This window comes from Sciurus carolinensis, chromosome 3, assembly GCF_902686445.1.
Source record: "Sciurus carolinensis chromosome 3, mSciCar1.2, whole genome shotgun sequence".
Classification (NCBI taxonomy): Eukaryota; Metazoa; Chordata; class Mammalia; order Rodentia; family Sciuridae; genus Sciurus; species Sciurus carolinensis.
Window position 1 is genome coordinate 107446496 of NC_062215.1, and position 17650 is coordinate 107464145.

At 35.5% G+C, this 17650-nt stretch overlaps 1 protein-coding gene across 5 annotated transcripts in view; it reads left to right on the top strand.

Moving 5' to 3' along the window:
• Gpd2 (glycerol-3-phosphate dehydrogenase 2) overlaps positions 1 to 17650 on the top strand; it is a 132701-nt gene that overhangs the window by 53688 nt on the left and 61363 nt on the right. For all 5 annotated transcript variants that reach the window (XM_047545441.1, XM_047545440.1, XM_047545442.1 and 2 more), the window contains exons 4-6: positions 12911 to 13035; positions 14430 to 14527; positions 15663 to 15826. In XM_047545441.1, the coding sequence (XP_047401397.1) occupies positions 12911 to 13035; positions 14430 to 14527; positions 15663 to 15826 (387 nt within the window). The remainder of the gene's footprint in view (positions 1 to 12910; positions 13036 to 14429; positions 14528 to 15662; positions 15827 to 17650) is intronic.

The following is a 17650-nucleotide window of genomic DNA, read 5'->3' on the forward strand; positions in this document are numbered from 1 at the left end:
CACTTCAGTGATTTTGTTTAAAAAGTAAACATTATATTCTTGAAAATGATTTGATGTTCTACTTTTTTTCCTAATGCATAATAAATACATTTGTATGTAATAAAAATGTTTGCGTATCACCTGAAATCACACATAGGTCAGTCAAGGGCTAGAAAACACTTATTAAAATGAAGTATTCTATTAAAATAATTCTTTTTATTTATGGAAATTCTCTCTTCCAGTGAAGTAAGCACTGCAGTTTGTGAAAGTCCAGTTTATGTGCATAAATGATGGAAAACACAGTGACTAACATAGTCCTATTTCAGCTATCCTGTCTGCTACTGGTTGGCATTAGAAAAGACATGAAGAAAAGATCCCTAAAAATGAAAACATAGCATAACATATAAAGAAAGACATTTTAGTATGGAACTCCAGTGCTTTTACATAAGATATATGTAATAAAATAATGTCAAGGAAATCTGGGTACATATTCTGACTCAGTTTATCAGGCATCAGGTGTGTGTGTGTGTATGTGTGTGTCTGCATATTTATACTAATTACTTGCTTTGTCTGGTGTTCTTCATCTTCCAAATGGGGAAAAATACCTTTGCACTACTGTGTTAAATGTGCTAATCACAAAGAGAATTTGAACAGTGCTTTTCACACAAAGTAGAAACTCAATAAATTATAGATAATATTATAGCTGTCATTATTCATCTGAAGGTAGAATATTTTTATAATTAGTTGTCCTAGAGAAATAATACATATTGTATCTCAATTGTATTGAATTGGAATGGGTACTGCTACAAAGAATTTTAACTCAATATTTATGACTTTTATACTTAATGGTGCTACTTTATTACATGGAACAATTGTTCTCAGATCCATTAATTCACCACCATCACCACCACCCTGTATTTAGTTATCTTACGTACCTGGTAGAATTTACTGTTATGGAAATGAAATTAATTTAAGGAAATTTAAGTTTACACAAACAGAAATTACTTAGATTACTGTGATTTCCCAGGATCACATTTAGGTTTTGGTCCATGCAAACCTCATAGTTTAAGTCCTTTTTTTATTAACTCTAATAATGGTAAGTTCAAAATATAGGCACTAGAATCTACTCAGTTACCATGTAGACTCTAATTTTCATATAATTTCCTGTTTTCCATCATGTAATATAATTTGAGTCAGAGATTTTCTTTGAGCATTCTGAAGTGGGTGGGTTAACACCTATAGTTTTCATATGGTAATTTTGAACCTAGCTTTCTATCTTGGAGCCTGGGCAGGAGTGTGAGGTCTTTCTTGGAACTACTAATCCCAGAAATTAATGTACTGGATGACAGTTTTCTGTATCAAAAATATCATTTCCCCAGTAGGGTTCAGGAAAATATATTTCTTGGCATCTCCAGTTATTTTCATGCAGTTGTACTAAAATACATAGCCATTTTTTTTATATCAGTTCTGCAGATATTCACTAAGTACCTACTATATGCATGGCAATATGAAAGGTACTACAGGAGAATATAAATGTGATTGACAGAGTTGGTACCTTGAGTGTGCTCAAAGTTCTATAGTGATTGTGTAAAGCAGAGAATGTGTGTCTGTCAAAGGGCTCCGACACATTATAAACTTATGAAGATAAGGGTAGTCATATCTATGGAGAAATGTTAGTCAAAAAGCTGATATTTGGCATAGTTGAAATTTTAATAGGCAAATATTGCTTGCTAAGAGTGTTTCAAGCAGGAAGAGCAGAATGGAATCAGTGTGTGTGTGGGAGACAGAAGAACTTTAATTTGGAGCATGATGCCAAATGGGGAGAATATGAGAGAAAAACAGACAGGACCGAGTCTGGAGTGCCAAGGAGAGAGCTTTGACGTTACTGAACTGGCCTTTTGGGATCCTGTAGATTTGGTGAACACCAGCTGATGATATGGAAGGAAGGGAGATGGGCACAGACTTTCAAAAGATCTGGAGACAAGTGAAATAGAATGGACGTAACCTAATGGTGCATTAGGCTGTATAGAAGAGAGGCAGTATATCCCAAGATTTCTTTCTTTTTCTTCCTTTTCTTTTTTTCTTTCTTTTTCTTTTTCCTTGTTAAGGTAGAAGTGATCTGATTATTTCTGTGGACTCAGGAAAACGTTGGGCAAGGGGAGAATCTTTAAATGTAGGGAATAGAAGGAGAGCATGTGGAGCAAGGCCATATGAAATGACAAGGAGAGGGATTTCAAAGATGAGTCTGAATTGTGTCAGGAAGATGAGATTTTTTTCTCAAAGACAGAAACTAAAGGAAAAGATTCTAAGATATAAAACAGGGAGCTTGAGTGTGAACTATTCTTAAATAAACAAAACCAAAGTGAAATATTCTGCTTATGGGCGGAAAAAAGGGATTTTAGTGTAGAGCAAGTATGCAACTACCTTATGGAGAATGTAATAGGGAGCAGGCCTTTAGAAAATGTAGACTCGTTATCCATATAGGACACTGTGTTTGTGTTTGCGTGTGTGTGTGTACGTGCACGCACGCACGTGTGCGCATGATTGTGTGTGCACGTGTGTGTCCTGTATTGCTGAAAGTAAAGGCAAATAAAATGGTAGAATAGAATCCCAAATAGAATTGACTGGACATTAGAGGTACAAGTAAAAGAAAAATGAGAACAGGTTCCATGGAAGCAGAGGAAGTTGCTTAAAGATAGACCACAAGTGAAGGGGGCAGGAGGTAAGGGAAGTTAGAAATCCAGGCTTTGGTAGAAAAGGTAGGATAGATTGAAGAACTGAAAACAAGGTGATCACTAAATCCCTCTTACTCCTTTTCTCCTTTTGAAGTCTCACCTATGCTTGCTTTTGTGTACTTTCTATATTTATATCTTTTCAAAAACATAGATAAGATCGTATTACTCTTTTGCAGTGTTTCTTCCCAATAACAGTGTAGTCAATATTTACATGTATATAGTGTTCATTTTTTAATGACAAAATTCCATTTTATTTTTTTCATTTAATGAATGCAGTTTAATTATTTTTTCATGTTAGGCATTGAACCGGAGCCTCACACCTGCTAAGCATGTGCTCTACCACTGAGCTACACTCCCGTTTTTTTTCCCCCCTATTTAAAACAATACTATTTATGAGCCAAGTATTGAACAAGCTCTGAGAATACAAATACTATTAGGAGTCAGCCTTGGGCTGTGGTTGTAGCTCAGTGATAGAGTGCTTGCCTAGCATGTGTGAGACACTGGGTTCAATCCTCAACACCACATAAAAATACATACATACATAAATAAATAAATAAATAAATAAATTTTAAAAAGAGTCAGCCTTGTCTGCAAAGGACTTAGTTTATTAATATTTGTTATAAAAATGTTATTTTTTCTTTGAATAGTGAAGGGAATTCCGTAGTAACTAGTGAAGGGATCACAGTAGTAACTAGTGATTATCACATGATTGTGGGTGATAATGGTAATGGTGGTGATGATCATGATCATAATAATGATTTTGGCAAGAATTTTCAGACCTTGAATGTTGATCAGGTTTTTAATCTTTATAGTTAAGAACAGCTTCAAGAAAATAATGTACATTTAATATCTTGGTATATTGATTGCTATCTTAGGACAATTGCTGAAGAATATTTATATGGAATTGTGATTTATAGAAGAGTTGCACAAACCTTACTCTATGTTTCTTTTACTATGCTGGTGGCTTTCTAGGAGTAGTATTTGTAATTAAAATGTATAAAGAGATGCTGAAGGTAATCTATATTTATCCTTTTACTACAATTTCTGATCGTATCAGTAGCCCTCTGAAGTGTGAAATAATCATGGGCATTTGGTTAATGAATTGTGCATTGTTGCTGTTCATTCATGGAATTTGGTCTTTTATTATATTTGATGCTTCACTTAACAACAAATTTTGCTTTCTCTGTGTTTGATATGTTTTTACCAAATTATTCCTGATTGTATCCATTAATCTTTAGTCACATTTGACAAAAATAAATTACTGTGATCTTTTAAAGTTACCAGTAATAATTAGATTTTTCAGGACATCAAAGTTTTGGGGGAACCACTAGATGTTAAAGGGCTTATATAAAAATGTTTGCACAAGCTTTTTGATAAAATACTGTACCCAAATGCAATTTTGGTAATGGAAAAGCAAAGGCTGTGGAGGGAAGAGAAGAAACTGTAGACTCTTCATAGTGAACCTTTGTTTGCATTCTCATCATTGGCATTTTCTTGAGAATCAATTTTCATTTGTTTCATTTGGGAATATTATTTTATAAACATAATATGCACAATTCTCCTCACGTCCTCCTGCAGGTCTCTAGGATCAATAGAAATTTCTTCACCATTTAACACCTCTGTGTCCAGTTCCTGGGCAGAAGCACAGCCCTGACACCCAGTTGTGGGCACTTTGCTCCTAAAGGAAGCAGGAACAAGGAAAATCTCATAAATATATTTGCTGTCTCAGGGTTCTACAAGGTGTTTTCCTTAATTATTTATATTCTTTTATGTGACTTTACCTGTATGTGTCTGGGATCACCCAATATATTTTAATTTTTATGGCTTCGGTTAAATTACAGAGAAGACTGCCTCTTGCTGGAGGAAAACATTAATTGTTTTTCTCTTGTTTAAAAATATGTTTGTGCTTTTAATTTATAAATGGTGCCTGAATAGTGCTTCTTGAATATTACCATAATTTTTGCACATCTAAGGCTGTTTTCATAGTGATTAAGGACATAGTTATGGGTGTAGGATTAACTGGGGTCAAACCTCGGCTTCTTTGCTTACATATCTCCATGATCTGCCAGAAGGGTCTTAACTTTATAGAGAACTTCAAATTTCTCAGGGATAATGGAGGATAATAATAACTTTCTTCCCCATAAGTAAAGTTTTGAGGAAGGGAGGATATATGTGCATTGCAGAAAAAAATTCAGAGAGGGGAGAGTCTTCGGAAGAATGCATTCTGGGAATTTCAGGTATCCTGACTCAGCATCTTCCAGCCCCACTGCCATGAAGGTAGGGAAAAATCCCCAAAGAGAGACTTGCAAAAATTTTGTTGTTTGATAGACACTGCTAATTACACTAGATTGCAAATCCCTCTTAACATTAATCTAGAAATTTAACATAATTTTGATTAACATAGTTTTCCTTTGGTAGAGATCAGGTTTCGGGGGAGCATTTGAGAAGCCGTGCTAAACTTCATCTGGAGAAATAGGCCTGTGAGATTTGTTACATTAATTTTGAAAAAGAATACTGATAAGAAAAGTAGAGACCTGTAAGATAGTAAAGTGTATCCTAAAGCCACACAATTAAAGTAATCTGGTAAAGGAAGATAGACATCAGTGGAACTAAAGTGAGAGTCAAGAAATAAATGTACATATGTAAAGTTTAGAATATGGTGAAGGTAGCTTTTCAAATCTGTCATTACTAATTGCTTAGTAAATTATGTTGGAGTATCCATTCTCCCCTTGTGTGTGTGTGTGTGTTGTGTGTATGTATATGTGTGTATATACATGTATGTGTATTCTATTTATCATACTCCATGTGAATCAAGGATTTAACAACAAAACTCCAAAAAATTATTAGACTGTGAGGTAAATTTAAAAAATGGAGTAGGAAAGATACTTTTAGCATGACACCAAAAAACCATAAAGAAAAAACCTCCTAAATTTGATTTCATAAAAATGATAATTTGTCAATGGCAAAAGTATAATAAAATAAAATCATGTGAAATTTGGAAAATATTTATAACAAGTCAAACAGTGTTTGTTGTAGTTGTTTTCAATTTTTCCATATCTTTTTGTTTGAGTATGTCTTTGATAGACAGTATGTAGCTGAATTCTATTTATTTTTATTTTTTTATACTTAGTAGATGGACTTAGTATTTTAGTAGATGAATTTAATCCAATTACATTTATTTTGATTCCATGTGCTTCTATTTTGTATTTTTTTAACCTTCTATTATTTTGGGGGGGCGTGCTCAGAATTGAACTCAGGGGTTACTTCACCACTGAGCCACATCCCAGCCCTATTTTGTATTTTATTTAGAGAAAGGGTCTCACTGAGTTGCGTAGGTCCTCGCTTTTGCAGAGGCTAACTTTGAACTCGAGATCCTTCTGCCTCAGCCTCCCGAGCCTCTGGGATTACAGATGTGTGCCACCATGCCCAGTGGTACCTTCTATCTTTTTGCATTGCTTTTTTTTGTTTGTTTGTTTGGTGCCCGTTGCATTAGATCAGTTTTGTATCATGCTCTATTTCCATGGCCTTGGCTTTATACAGCTGTTGCTATCCTTAACGCCCCTTACAGGCTTTTCTGGGAAGCAGATTTAGCCTTAGGAGCCATTTTGGTCTTGTGGTCCCATCAGACCATCTGCTGAGCCAGCCTGTGCCTTGCTGTGCTGCTGTCTAGAATGTGTCTGTCTTTCTGCATCCTGGCCATTGTCCAACAGATAGTTGCCAGACCCAAACGATGGTCAAGAGCAGTTTGCTAAACTCCTTGTGTAAGAGGCAGAACCCTTCTTCAGCCCCAACATTTGGTGCTCATCTGGTTCATTACCTTTCCTCACAGTGGTAGTTGTATTCCTGTTTGAGCGTAAGCATAGAACTTTTTTGTAATGTTCATGAGATATTTAAATAATTAACCTTTGTTTCTTCTATGTTTTATAACTAGGAAGCCAACAATGTATTATTTTCATTATTTTCTCTTTTCCTCCTATATTCAGATAATCTTGCTTCGAACCTTGGCTTTTTAACAATAACAATGTAAACTACAGCAGTGACTTTTCTTTTTCCTGAACAGTGTTATTACAATGTTATAACTTAATATAATTTTGTGAATCTAAAATCCCATGTACACTTAAGGAACACAGATATGTTAATGACATAGTCTAACTTAACATAGTATTTTTATTGATAGTTTATCCATTTCCTAATGTAAATACAGAAATAGATATTAAAATAACCAATTCAGTATATTGTACTTCTGTAAAATGCTAACATTCACTGTCAGGAACTGCCAGGCAAAGCACAGGATCCTGATCAAAGCCAGGATGACTTTGCAGCTGTACAGTGGCATTATTTTTTAAAGAAATTGATCCTTCATATAAAATGTTCAGCCTTTGGGTTAGTCCCTTTTTCTTATTAATGGCAGTGGCTGTCTGAAATCCAAAGTTAAGTGCCCAAAGCTTTTCTAAAGAAAGATTATCTAACCTTTCTTTAAACCATATCAGTTTTTCTTCATGGAGCTGTGAATTTAATACCTATGCTCATGGTACTAACGTACAAAGTATCTTAAGTTTTCTGATTTGTGTGCTATTATCTTGGTGCCTCTGACAGTTATTCCATAGTGATTACTTTTGCCTTTCTATTTAAAAACATCTTAATAATGACATTTCTGAATTTTATACTAATTAAATAATTATTCAGGAATTTTAAATGAAAATATAATCTTGTAGTACTGGCTGTAATAATTAAAAAGAAAATAAGTGTTCATAAATAAGGAATTGAACAAATAAATCAATGTAAGCATTTAATGTAATATCTACATGTTTTAACAATAATATTCTAGAAAAATATTTATTGACATGCAAAAATGTTTACAATAAACAGTGTTAAATTAAAAAAGTTAAATATGCCATATGATCCTATTTTTATAAAAATGTACATATGTGATTATATACATGCATGGAAATGTGAACATTTAAACACCCAAATGTCAACTGTGGTTATCTCTGAGTAGTGTAATTACAGGAGAGTTTTATTTTGTTCTTTGCTTCTCTGCATTTATTATATTGAGCATGTTTTCATGCATAATGAGATAATCAGTAAAAGGTATTAAAATATATGTCTGTTCTGTTCCATGTTGTGAAAGTTAAATGTCGTACCATTTCTCCCTTTAGATTGTTATTATCCCTCTGTATTCATTCAATTGTCTTGAGCACAAATGAGTTAGGGTACTCTCACTGAGGTCAGAAAAGACAAAGCTGTAATAACGACCTGTGTTCAGCCCCTTGCCCTGTCCAGAAGATGTCAGTTCATCCTGCTGGAAAGTGGGATGAAGATAAGTGAAAAGGAGATTTCAAGTTGACCTTGTACTTTCATGGTAATTGATCTTGTTATTCCTCCTAAGATTTCAGAGTAATTTTACTTCAGATATATTAATATTTTATCACTGTTATGAAATTCCTGAGACTACTTATCAAAAGTAATCAATAATAAAAAATAAAATAATAATATCACTGTCAAATGGTCTGGTTCACTGATTTGTGTCACTAGTAATGGACCTCATTGCTTTCCATAGAAAGTAACAGCTAACAAAAAGTATACAAAAGAAAGAATGGAAGGGAGGAAGGAAGGAAAGGAGGGAGGGAGGGAGGAAGGAACCCATAAAAGTACTACTTATAACATCTTTTTTATTTATATATTTTTGTTTTTTAAACATTTTTTAGATGGTGATAACCTTTATTTTTTATTCATTTATTTATATGTGGTGCTGAGAATCGAACCCAGTGCCTCACACATGCTAGGCAAGCACTCTACCACTGAGCCGTAACCCCAGCCCCCCTTATTTATAATTTTTTGTTTTTGGCGATGGTGCTGGGAATGGACCCCAGGCCCTTGAGCCTGCTAGGCAAGCACTCTACCACTGATCTATATCCCCAGCTTCTCATCAAATCTTGAAATAGTAGCAAATTACCTTGAATGCACAGAGAGCCCAGCCTTCCCTGCCTGGGTGTGGAGAGCTCACTTGTCTCTGAAGGACAGTCTTGCCCAGCCTCTTCTAATCCATAGTAATGAGCAATGGCTTGAATCCTGGATACATTATTTTTCATGTTCTTTAAACTTAATTGTCTTACCTAAGAACACAAATATGAGCATTGAATTTCACTTAAAAATACTATGCAGTTTGAGAGAATAAAACAATTTCCTGACCTTAAAGTAGAAAACTGAACTTTTAAATTTAGATCACTAATTCCTGAGAAGAGAAATAGAAAAGAACAGATTAGATAACAAAGCCACATAGAACATCAAAAGACTTTTAGAAATTTTATTGTCGTTATTGCAGTTGGTTAGTCAGTAAAGGGAAAAAGTTACGAGAAGCAGTTATAACTTCTAGTAATGTCTTGAATCTGTGTTACCTTCCTCCTTCCTGCTTCCCACATTCTCATCAGACAAAATAAGAAGTTCAGAACATTTGACATACAATAGCAGTGGAAAAATTTTAACTCTTCTTTTTTTAGAGTATCCTTTTTTTTATATAGTTTGAGAAATGTTTAGTAACTTTTAGGTTACATAGTGCTTTAATATATCCATTGAGTTGTAATTTTGGAGACAACATTTTTGGTTTTATCCTAGAAGGAACAGTCTAATTTCTCCCCAGAAATCCTGGTGGGTAACTTGATGATCTGACATTAGAAATAATGGGAAAAACAACAACAACAAAACCAGTCCAGTTTCACTGAAAAGCTCATTTTAATTTTGTTGGTATTCACTAGGGCTTCTCACACAAATACATGTGAATAACGTTTAAAATGTCCAGTACTGGAAAAAGCAGTTTGGAGAACTTGAAAGTGTTAGCTCTCACTTATATTTCTTGAAATATCCTCCCTAGATGGCTTGCTAATTCCTGAAGTAGTTCTCTGCCTCACACTGAATCAGTTTGGGAAAGAAAAAAAAGAAAATCCATCCTGACAACTCAGCCCATAAAATTCTCTCTTCTTATCACCCTCCAATACCCTCTTTTGTCTGACCTTCACTGCTCTGCTCTTGCTGTGTACCTTGGGTCCCCTCAGAGACCTGAGCCCTTCTGGAACCCTTCTCTAGCTATACCTGCTACCCACCCAGTCAGAGAAATCTTTCTGGAACTTTAATCAGATTTCTCAGCCTAAAACACTTTAATGGCAGCATGATAGCATTTTCAAAACAATAGCTGAGAAATTCTAGGAAAAAAATTAATTTTTATTTATTTTTTATAATAAAAATAATTAACAAGCATACTTCAGTCCCTCAGAATGGCTACCTATAACTGAGTACAGTACTTATGTTCATGCTTGGGTGACAATGATGCCAAATCTTGTTCTTATGAGGCATTTCTAAAACTGAACTAGGACCTGTAGCCACATTGTCAGAGAATTTTCTCTTTTGAAGAGATCCAGAAATTACTTACTTATGAGAACCAATAGCCTATAATAGGACAGGATTCAAATGCTGCAATGTGGATGAATTTGTTAATTGTTTGTCAAATTTGTGGCAATTGTCAGTTCATGATCTTCTTTGTCAATTCGTCTACTGAGATCTCCTTCACATTGTCCCCTCTCAGACTTTGAGTGACAAGCAGCTCCTGAATAAACTGGACCATTTCAAGCATTTACCTTCTCTTCTTAAACTGGTCTTTGCCAATGATAACTCCTTTCATGTGCTCCGCCCATCTTGAAAACTACCCTTTAGATTCAGACTTTTTTTCAAGACCCTATCCCCAGAGACTATTGAATTCTCCCAACTTGGTTGCAATTATTCTTAACACAAGTAATTTTGTCACAAATAAACTATGCCCCAAATTTAGTGCCCCAACATCATCACTTTGTTTCAGAGGGTCAGGATCTTGAGTGAGACTTAGCTGGGCCCTCAGGCTCTGAGACTCTCACGGGCTGCAGTGCTTCTTCGTGATTCCCATGGTGTAGGGTTCCATTCCTGCCAGGTTTTGCACTGAAGCCTTGGTTCCTCATGACCTGTTGTGTAGGGACCTCCTTTGGTTTCTGGACTCACAACATGAGACTTGCTTCACCAGAGCAAGTGGAAGGCAAGAGAGAGTGGTACTGAGAGAGTGTGTCCTAGTCTTTTGTAACTGAATCACAAAAGTGACATGCCCTGTTGGTTGCTACCTTCTGCTCATTAGAAAAAAGGTACTGGACTAGGTCCAGCCCACATTCAAGGACAATTGGTTACATACTAAGTGGGATATCTGGGGACTCTCTGAGGAGTCTGTCTTAGCAGGCTGTTGGACACCTGTGTGCAGACTTAGGTGAGGAAGCTGAGATTGGATGGATGCTGCTTTTCCTCTCCATTTCACTTCCCTGCCTCTCCTGGTATGATATCTTGATGCTGTGATTGTGATTCTAGGGTTTAAAGAATCACAATCTTTAAATAATTTAAATAATCTGACTCCTAAATACCATTTGAAAGTCAACTCCCTCGTCTGATCTTCAAGTGAAGAAAAAATGGTCTATTTTAGTGATGAAAGAAGAACTCTCTGGGTTGGACTTACTAAGTAAAGGTGATACAACTCACTGAGACAGTGCTTTCTTAAGAGATTTGCAAATGTAATCTGACTATATGCAATTTTGGATTTTTGTCCTGAATTCAACTTCTAACCTGGAGTAAGAGGAGAGAGTCTTTTGTGTTTTTGAAGGTGACCTTATAAAACTCTGGTGCTTTTTGTTTGCTTGCCTCTGTTTTAGCTGGGAACTACTCAACAGCCTGGTCCATGCCTAATTCATATCTAGCATCAACACTTTGGCTTCCAATATAATTTTTGAAACTATGTCCTAAATTGCTTTTTCTGTGTCTTAAATGCATCCAGTACAAATTCTAAATTTACTATGAATTGCTAGTGTTTTAATAGGTCAGGATGTCACAACTTTCTTTGGCATACATGCTTAAAAGTGCCTCAGGTCCATCGACTTATAATTTCTGTGTTATTTTACTAGTTGGTTAGGGCTTTAGTAGTTTTTGACCTTGAATCAAAATTCTCTACTTTTCTCTCCACAGTTTTCAAATATTTTGTCCTTTTAAGTCAAGGGAATTACCCTGATTTTATGATGACATTTGGGTACGATATTTAAACTGTTTAAAGTTATAAAAATGACCCTTTGGTATTCATTGTAATAAATGGCTCTGTGTTGAATACATGCACAGGTTCTCCTGTTCAAGGTTTGTGAGCCCAGACTGCTCCAGGTGCATATTCTTATTTAAATTGGATTCTATGACATTCTCTCACCCCCAAGAGTGTGCCTGTCCATGGAAATTCCTCCCTGCTTGGGAATGATGTAGTCTGTGGGTCTCGTGAAGTTTGGCTTTCATTTCTAGACTTGTCTGTGACATTTGTAGAACTGCTGGTCATCTACAGTCCTGAAGAGGCAGGTTTGTTTCTGTAGTAAGGGAAAAAAAAAAAAAAAATGCTACTTTTTTTTCTCCTCTAAGAACACCCCTCAAATAAAGGGGCTGACTGACTTCTAGAATTGACCCATTTTTGCTCAACCTCAGCTCATCTAAAATAGTTTCCTCATGGATACACAGTGTTCTTTTTTCCTGGCCTGTATTTTCTTATAACTCTAAAATATTATCATGTTCAAATGTTTCAGACTGTAAACTCTTGGATATTAGAAGTAATTCTCTTCTTTCATCCTGTTGTGATATCTTTCTCCTTTCTACACCCACTATAACAGCAACCCAGACACATTTTCAAGTAGGAGTCAGCACACACCAGGAAATCTAGTCCAGATCATTGGTGATACATTAGACTAGATCAGAGATAAGGGACTGGAAGAGGTCTTGGCTCTTGTAGGGAGGACAGACATGTTCCAGAAGGCTTTGAAATAACATTCAGTTCCCTCTCATGGGTAAAGAAGGGTGCAGGCTCTCCTTTGACCCCCTAAATGTACCAGAGCGTGTTGCTACCATGAAATTGTACTGTAATATTTTCTAGCTGTGATTCATTCACAGTTTAATATGCTTCTAGTTCTGGCTTGACTTTTCCCCCAGGAAGAGCCTAAAATCTCTTCATTATAATATAGACAGTGTACTGCACTTTGAATACAAATTTATCCATGTTCAGACTAATTTTTCTTGTGATTGTCTCTACCCTAGAGAAGTGCCTTTAATGAATTACATACAAATTGTGTAATTTAAGAAGTTAATTTGGTTTTCTGGTTACACAGGACTAAAAACAGCCCTTGTAGAAAGAGATGATTTCTCATCAGGGACCAGCAGCAGAAGCACTAAATTGATCCATGGTGGGGTGAGATATCTTCAGAAGGCCATCATGAAGTTGGATATTGAGCAGGTAATTGTGTATGCTGGTTGTTAAACAAAAATTGCGACTATGCTTTTTCTACCCAATTAAATCAGGCGTTCTCTCTCTCTCTCTCTCTTTTTTTTTTTTAATGACTTTTAACATTTCTTCCTATTGGAAATACCTATTCAGTGTATGCTGCTGGAATATTTTTCGGGAGAGGTGTGTCAGTTCTTTCCTGTACTATTATATTTATGGGTAATCAGAGGCTTTTTCTACACAGGCATGTCAAAGTAGCAGATTTACAAAATCACTTTTGGATGTGTTGCCTTTTAACAATTGTGATTGGGTTTTTGCCAGTGGCCACAAAATTGCTCCTTTGCAAGCTGTTTCAGGGGAGCTGTGTTGTAATGCAGGGGGAGTGCCAAATTGATCCCCTTAACTGCAACCGCAATCATACGCTTATATTGTCACTGACATATTCTTAAGGAAAAGATGATCTGAGTCATGCTTTTCCTATGTCACACTTTATTGTGTCCAGTCTGCCACCATTTGAAAACTGCCAAGGCAGTGTGGAAGATGACATTTCCCAGAGGGGTAAAAAAAAAAAAAAAAAAAAAAAAAAAAAAATCAGCTGTACTCTCTATCTGCTTTTCGTACAAGAAAAACACAGAAGCACTGACTTGACATTGTCAAGTTTTGAATCTGTCCCCCCTTTTTTTTCTTGACAAGTTAGTTTGAATCTGTCCCCTTTTCCTATGTTTCTCTTCAGCATCATGATGAATGTGAGAAAGAAAGAAAGAAAGAAAGAAAGAAAGAAAGAAAGAAAAAAAACCAAAAAACCCAGCATGGGATTTAGAGTCAGCTAACTGATGCATTATTTGCTCAATATCTATGAACCTCAGTGGTCTTATTTGTGAAATTAGTATTATAATAGTAATGCTAGCTCTTTAGAGGGGCATAATGATAATCACAGGAATTAAGTCAAAAACCTTTTCTTATAATCTGTCTGTAAAATACTCTACAACTGCTGTATATCCTCTTTGCTGGGTTTAGTGAAGGCAAGAAGGAAACTTTTAGCATGAATTTGAACAATCTGTTATCTCTTACCTGAAGAAAATAATATGGGGAACTGAGAAAGGGGGACAATACTGAGAATGAAAGATAAATGGTTACAATAATCTTGTAACTCAAGTCAGGAAAATATCTTACACCTGGGAACTCTGACAGCATGTTTTTCTCCTATGCAAATACAGTTAAGGTTTCTAAAAAATCTTTGAAGTTGACAGCATGATGTATTATTAGAAATTTGATTAGGAGGGAGCTATCCTCGCTCAGAGGTAGAAGGTTTCTGTGTATCAATCAGTTGGCAGGGTGTCTATTTGCCATTTGAAAATATTATGATCTGTTACTGCCAAACTAATTTTCTCTGTTTTGATTTTCAGTATAGGATGGTAAAAGAAGCCCTTCATGAACGTGCCAACCTACTAGAAATTGCTCCCCATTTATCAGCTCCATTGCCTATAATGCTTCCAATTTACAAGTAAGCCTTTTGGTATCACCTGTATACTATTTGCATGTCTGAGTTCAATAGAACAACACAGTTTTAATGGAAATAATCAATGTGTGCTACTTAATATGGTTTTAATTAGTCCTAATCTTTAGTCCCGTTTAAATATTTTCCTTGGTGTATTTAAAAGTGTGAATTTTCCAAAATATTCTGTAGACATCTCTCTACAGACCAAACCTTGAAGGCAATTGAGGTTGTATTCTGTTTTTATAATTAGCAGTACCTTATTCCAGTTTCTGGGAGTATAGAGATGAAAAACTGCATCTGTGCCAAGGAATATTAGAGGGTCATGTGTAGGGTGTAAAATACAGACCCAAATAGTATCATGTTGCAAAATCTGGACCTACCACATAGGAACTCAAAACTCAAACTAACTGGGGTCATTTTAAATGTCTGAGCTAACAAAAACTAAATTTTGCTAGGAAGTGTCAGGTTATAAATTGGAAATCAGTTTCCTCATGTGAAAGCTGTGAGGTTGCCTAAGTTGGTTTACAGATTCATTAATATGAAAAAGTGGACAGTACAGCTCTTTTAGCTGCATGAATGTGGTGAGGCCTTAAACAGATTTTACAGTTTTGTCCATCTTTTGCTGTAGATTTCTGAGGATTTCTTATATTAGTGATTCTCCTGGCTGGGTACACATTACAGTCATCTGGCCCTACCCTACTCTATTTAACATCAGTCTCTGGGCATGTGACGTCAAGGTGTTTGTATTTATTTTTAATTTTCCTCATAGAAGTGTAATATACATCTAGGATAAGAGCCTTAAAGAAGATTCATTTAAAATCTCACTGATTGAATTACTTATGTACTTTAGTTAGATTATTGTCAAAAATAGTTACTTATACAGGGCTCCTTTTTAGATATGCTTTGTTTTCTTAGATGAAAAGTCTCTTAGCTGGGTGCAGTGATGCTTTTCTATAATTCCAGTGACTTGGGAGGTCAAGTCAGGAAGATCGCAAGTTCGAGGCCAGCCTCAGCAACTTAGTGTCTCAACTTTGAGACACGGACTCAAAAAAAAAAGGACTAAAGTTTCTTGTAATTGAAGGTGGCATTCTGTTATGTTATACTGTTTCTGAAGAAACCTTTTCCCCTATTTATGCTGTAGGTGGTGGCAGTTACCTTACTACTGGGTAGGAATCAAGCTGTATGATCTGGTTGCAGGAAGTAACTGCCTGAAGAGCAGTTATGTCCTCAGCAAATCGAGAGCCCTTGAGCATTTTCCCATGCTTCAGAAGGACAAACTCGTAGGAGCAATTGTCTACTACGATGGTAGGTGATGTTTTGATTTTTTTACAAGATATTTTTCTCTCTTACTATGACCCCTTAGGACATGCTATGACCCTTACACTAAATTCTTAATAAGATAGTTTTGCATTCTTACTTTTAATGCTGATCTTACACAACATACAAATGTACACACGCACACCCACTGATTCACCATTTTCTCTAGCACTGGCTGAAAAACTACCCATAATGTTTTTGCTTCTAATGTTGTTTATTTTACATACTCCTTTTCTTCTCTAATTTCTCCATGTGTCTCATGGTTGGTTTGATCCATTTCTCATTGTTATGGATTTGGACCCCACCCTCATGCCATTTAATTTGTTATATGTTTGCCAGTGAATACTTGCCTTATGAATATATTATAATGTTGAAAGCAGCTGAGGATCTGTTAGGTTTCTAGATGAAACCTCTATTTTCAAGGGGTTATAAACCTAGAGAAAAATGCCCCTTGGGCTGAAATTGACATATTTGTATTTTGCATAGGACACATTCTTGAAAGTATAATTTATGTAATGAAGGTAGATAAACATTGCATCTGTTAAACCAAACCCTAAGATTTTATTGCTTATTTTATTACTGTTAGATGTTTTCTAACAGTGACATTACCCAGTGTCCATTTGCTATGTGTTCAATATGAATTCTTTGTGTATGTGTGTACACATGGAATATAATTCTGTGCACTTTTATTTAAAGGAACTAAACACTTAATATATCTCCAGAAGGAGCATAAAACAACACAAAACAAAATAGTCAGAGCCATTTGTGAAATTTTACTGGTAGTTTTAAAAGGTGTGTGTGGGACTATAAAATGGTCCAAGGATGTCCATTTACATGGAAATAGCTGGACACAGATAATTGTATTTTTTCAAAAGGTGTTAGAAATTTGGTGACACAAAGCACAGCTTAGGCTTTGTATCTCAGTTACTTTCCCCCTTCCCCATTATGTTATCTTTTATCTTTGGTGCTAGATATTTAGACTCAGCATGAAAAATTTTTGTTTTTTGTTATTGTTGTTATTTAAAGACACTTTCATATTTATGCTTAATATTATGGGATGTCCTCAAGGCCAACTCTACCTTTTTTCTTCTTTCCAGTGTTATGTTTCTGAATCAGTTCATTTTTCTTTTAGGCTTTCATATATAAATACAAAATGTGTATGTGCTGAGGGGGCAGGGGGGCCAAACTCAAGAAAATGTCCCAGGAGCAACAATATTAGAAAAATCTTAAGGGTCTTAGACAAACATTAAAAGCTAGAAAATTAACAGTTTGCAGTGCCTTCCCACATTTGAACACCACAGGGGGCCACTTAACTACTTTTTTGGTGCCCTAGATTGAGCCTACATGTTAAAGGACAACCTTGACTGTGAATTTGCTTTCTCTGCATTAGACCCTTAATGTTCATCCCTAGTAGTTTATTGGGTGATTACAGTAAAGAGGTTTTGGACCCAGGAGAAGTAAGAAGGCATCCTGTAAATAACATCTTGCTCATTCTGACATGGAAATGTTTGTAACCTTTACTGCTATTACTCATCCTTTTCTTATAAATTTATAAACCTTCTCAAATTCTTATTCATGTTCTGTATCATGTGATGTGTTGGGCAATAACTAATTTTACTTATTAACTTGTGCATATCTGAATCACCTAGTGAAGAACATTAGTGGATATCATATTGGAATTTGTGATGATCTTGTGTTACTTTTGCATTCTATGAATTATAGATTCTTATTGATTCTACATGGAGAAATTAAAGGAAATCTATGTTACATAATGCAGAGGAAATATTATTCTACTAGAATTAAGAGAAAGAA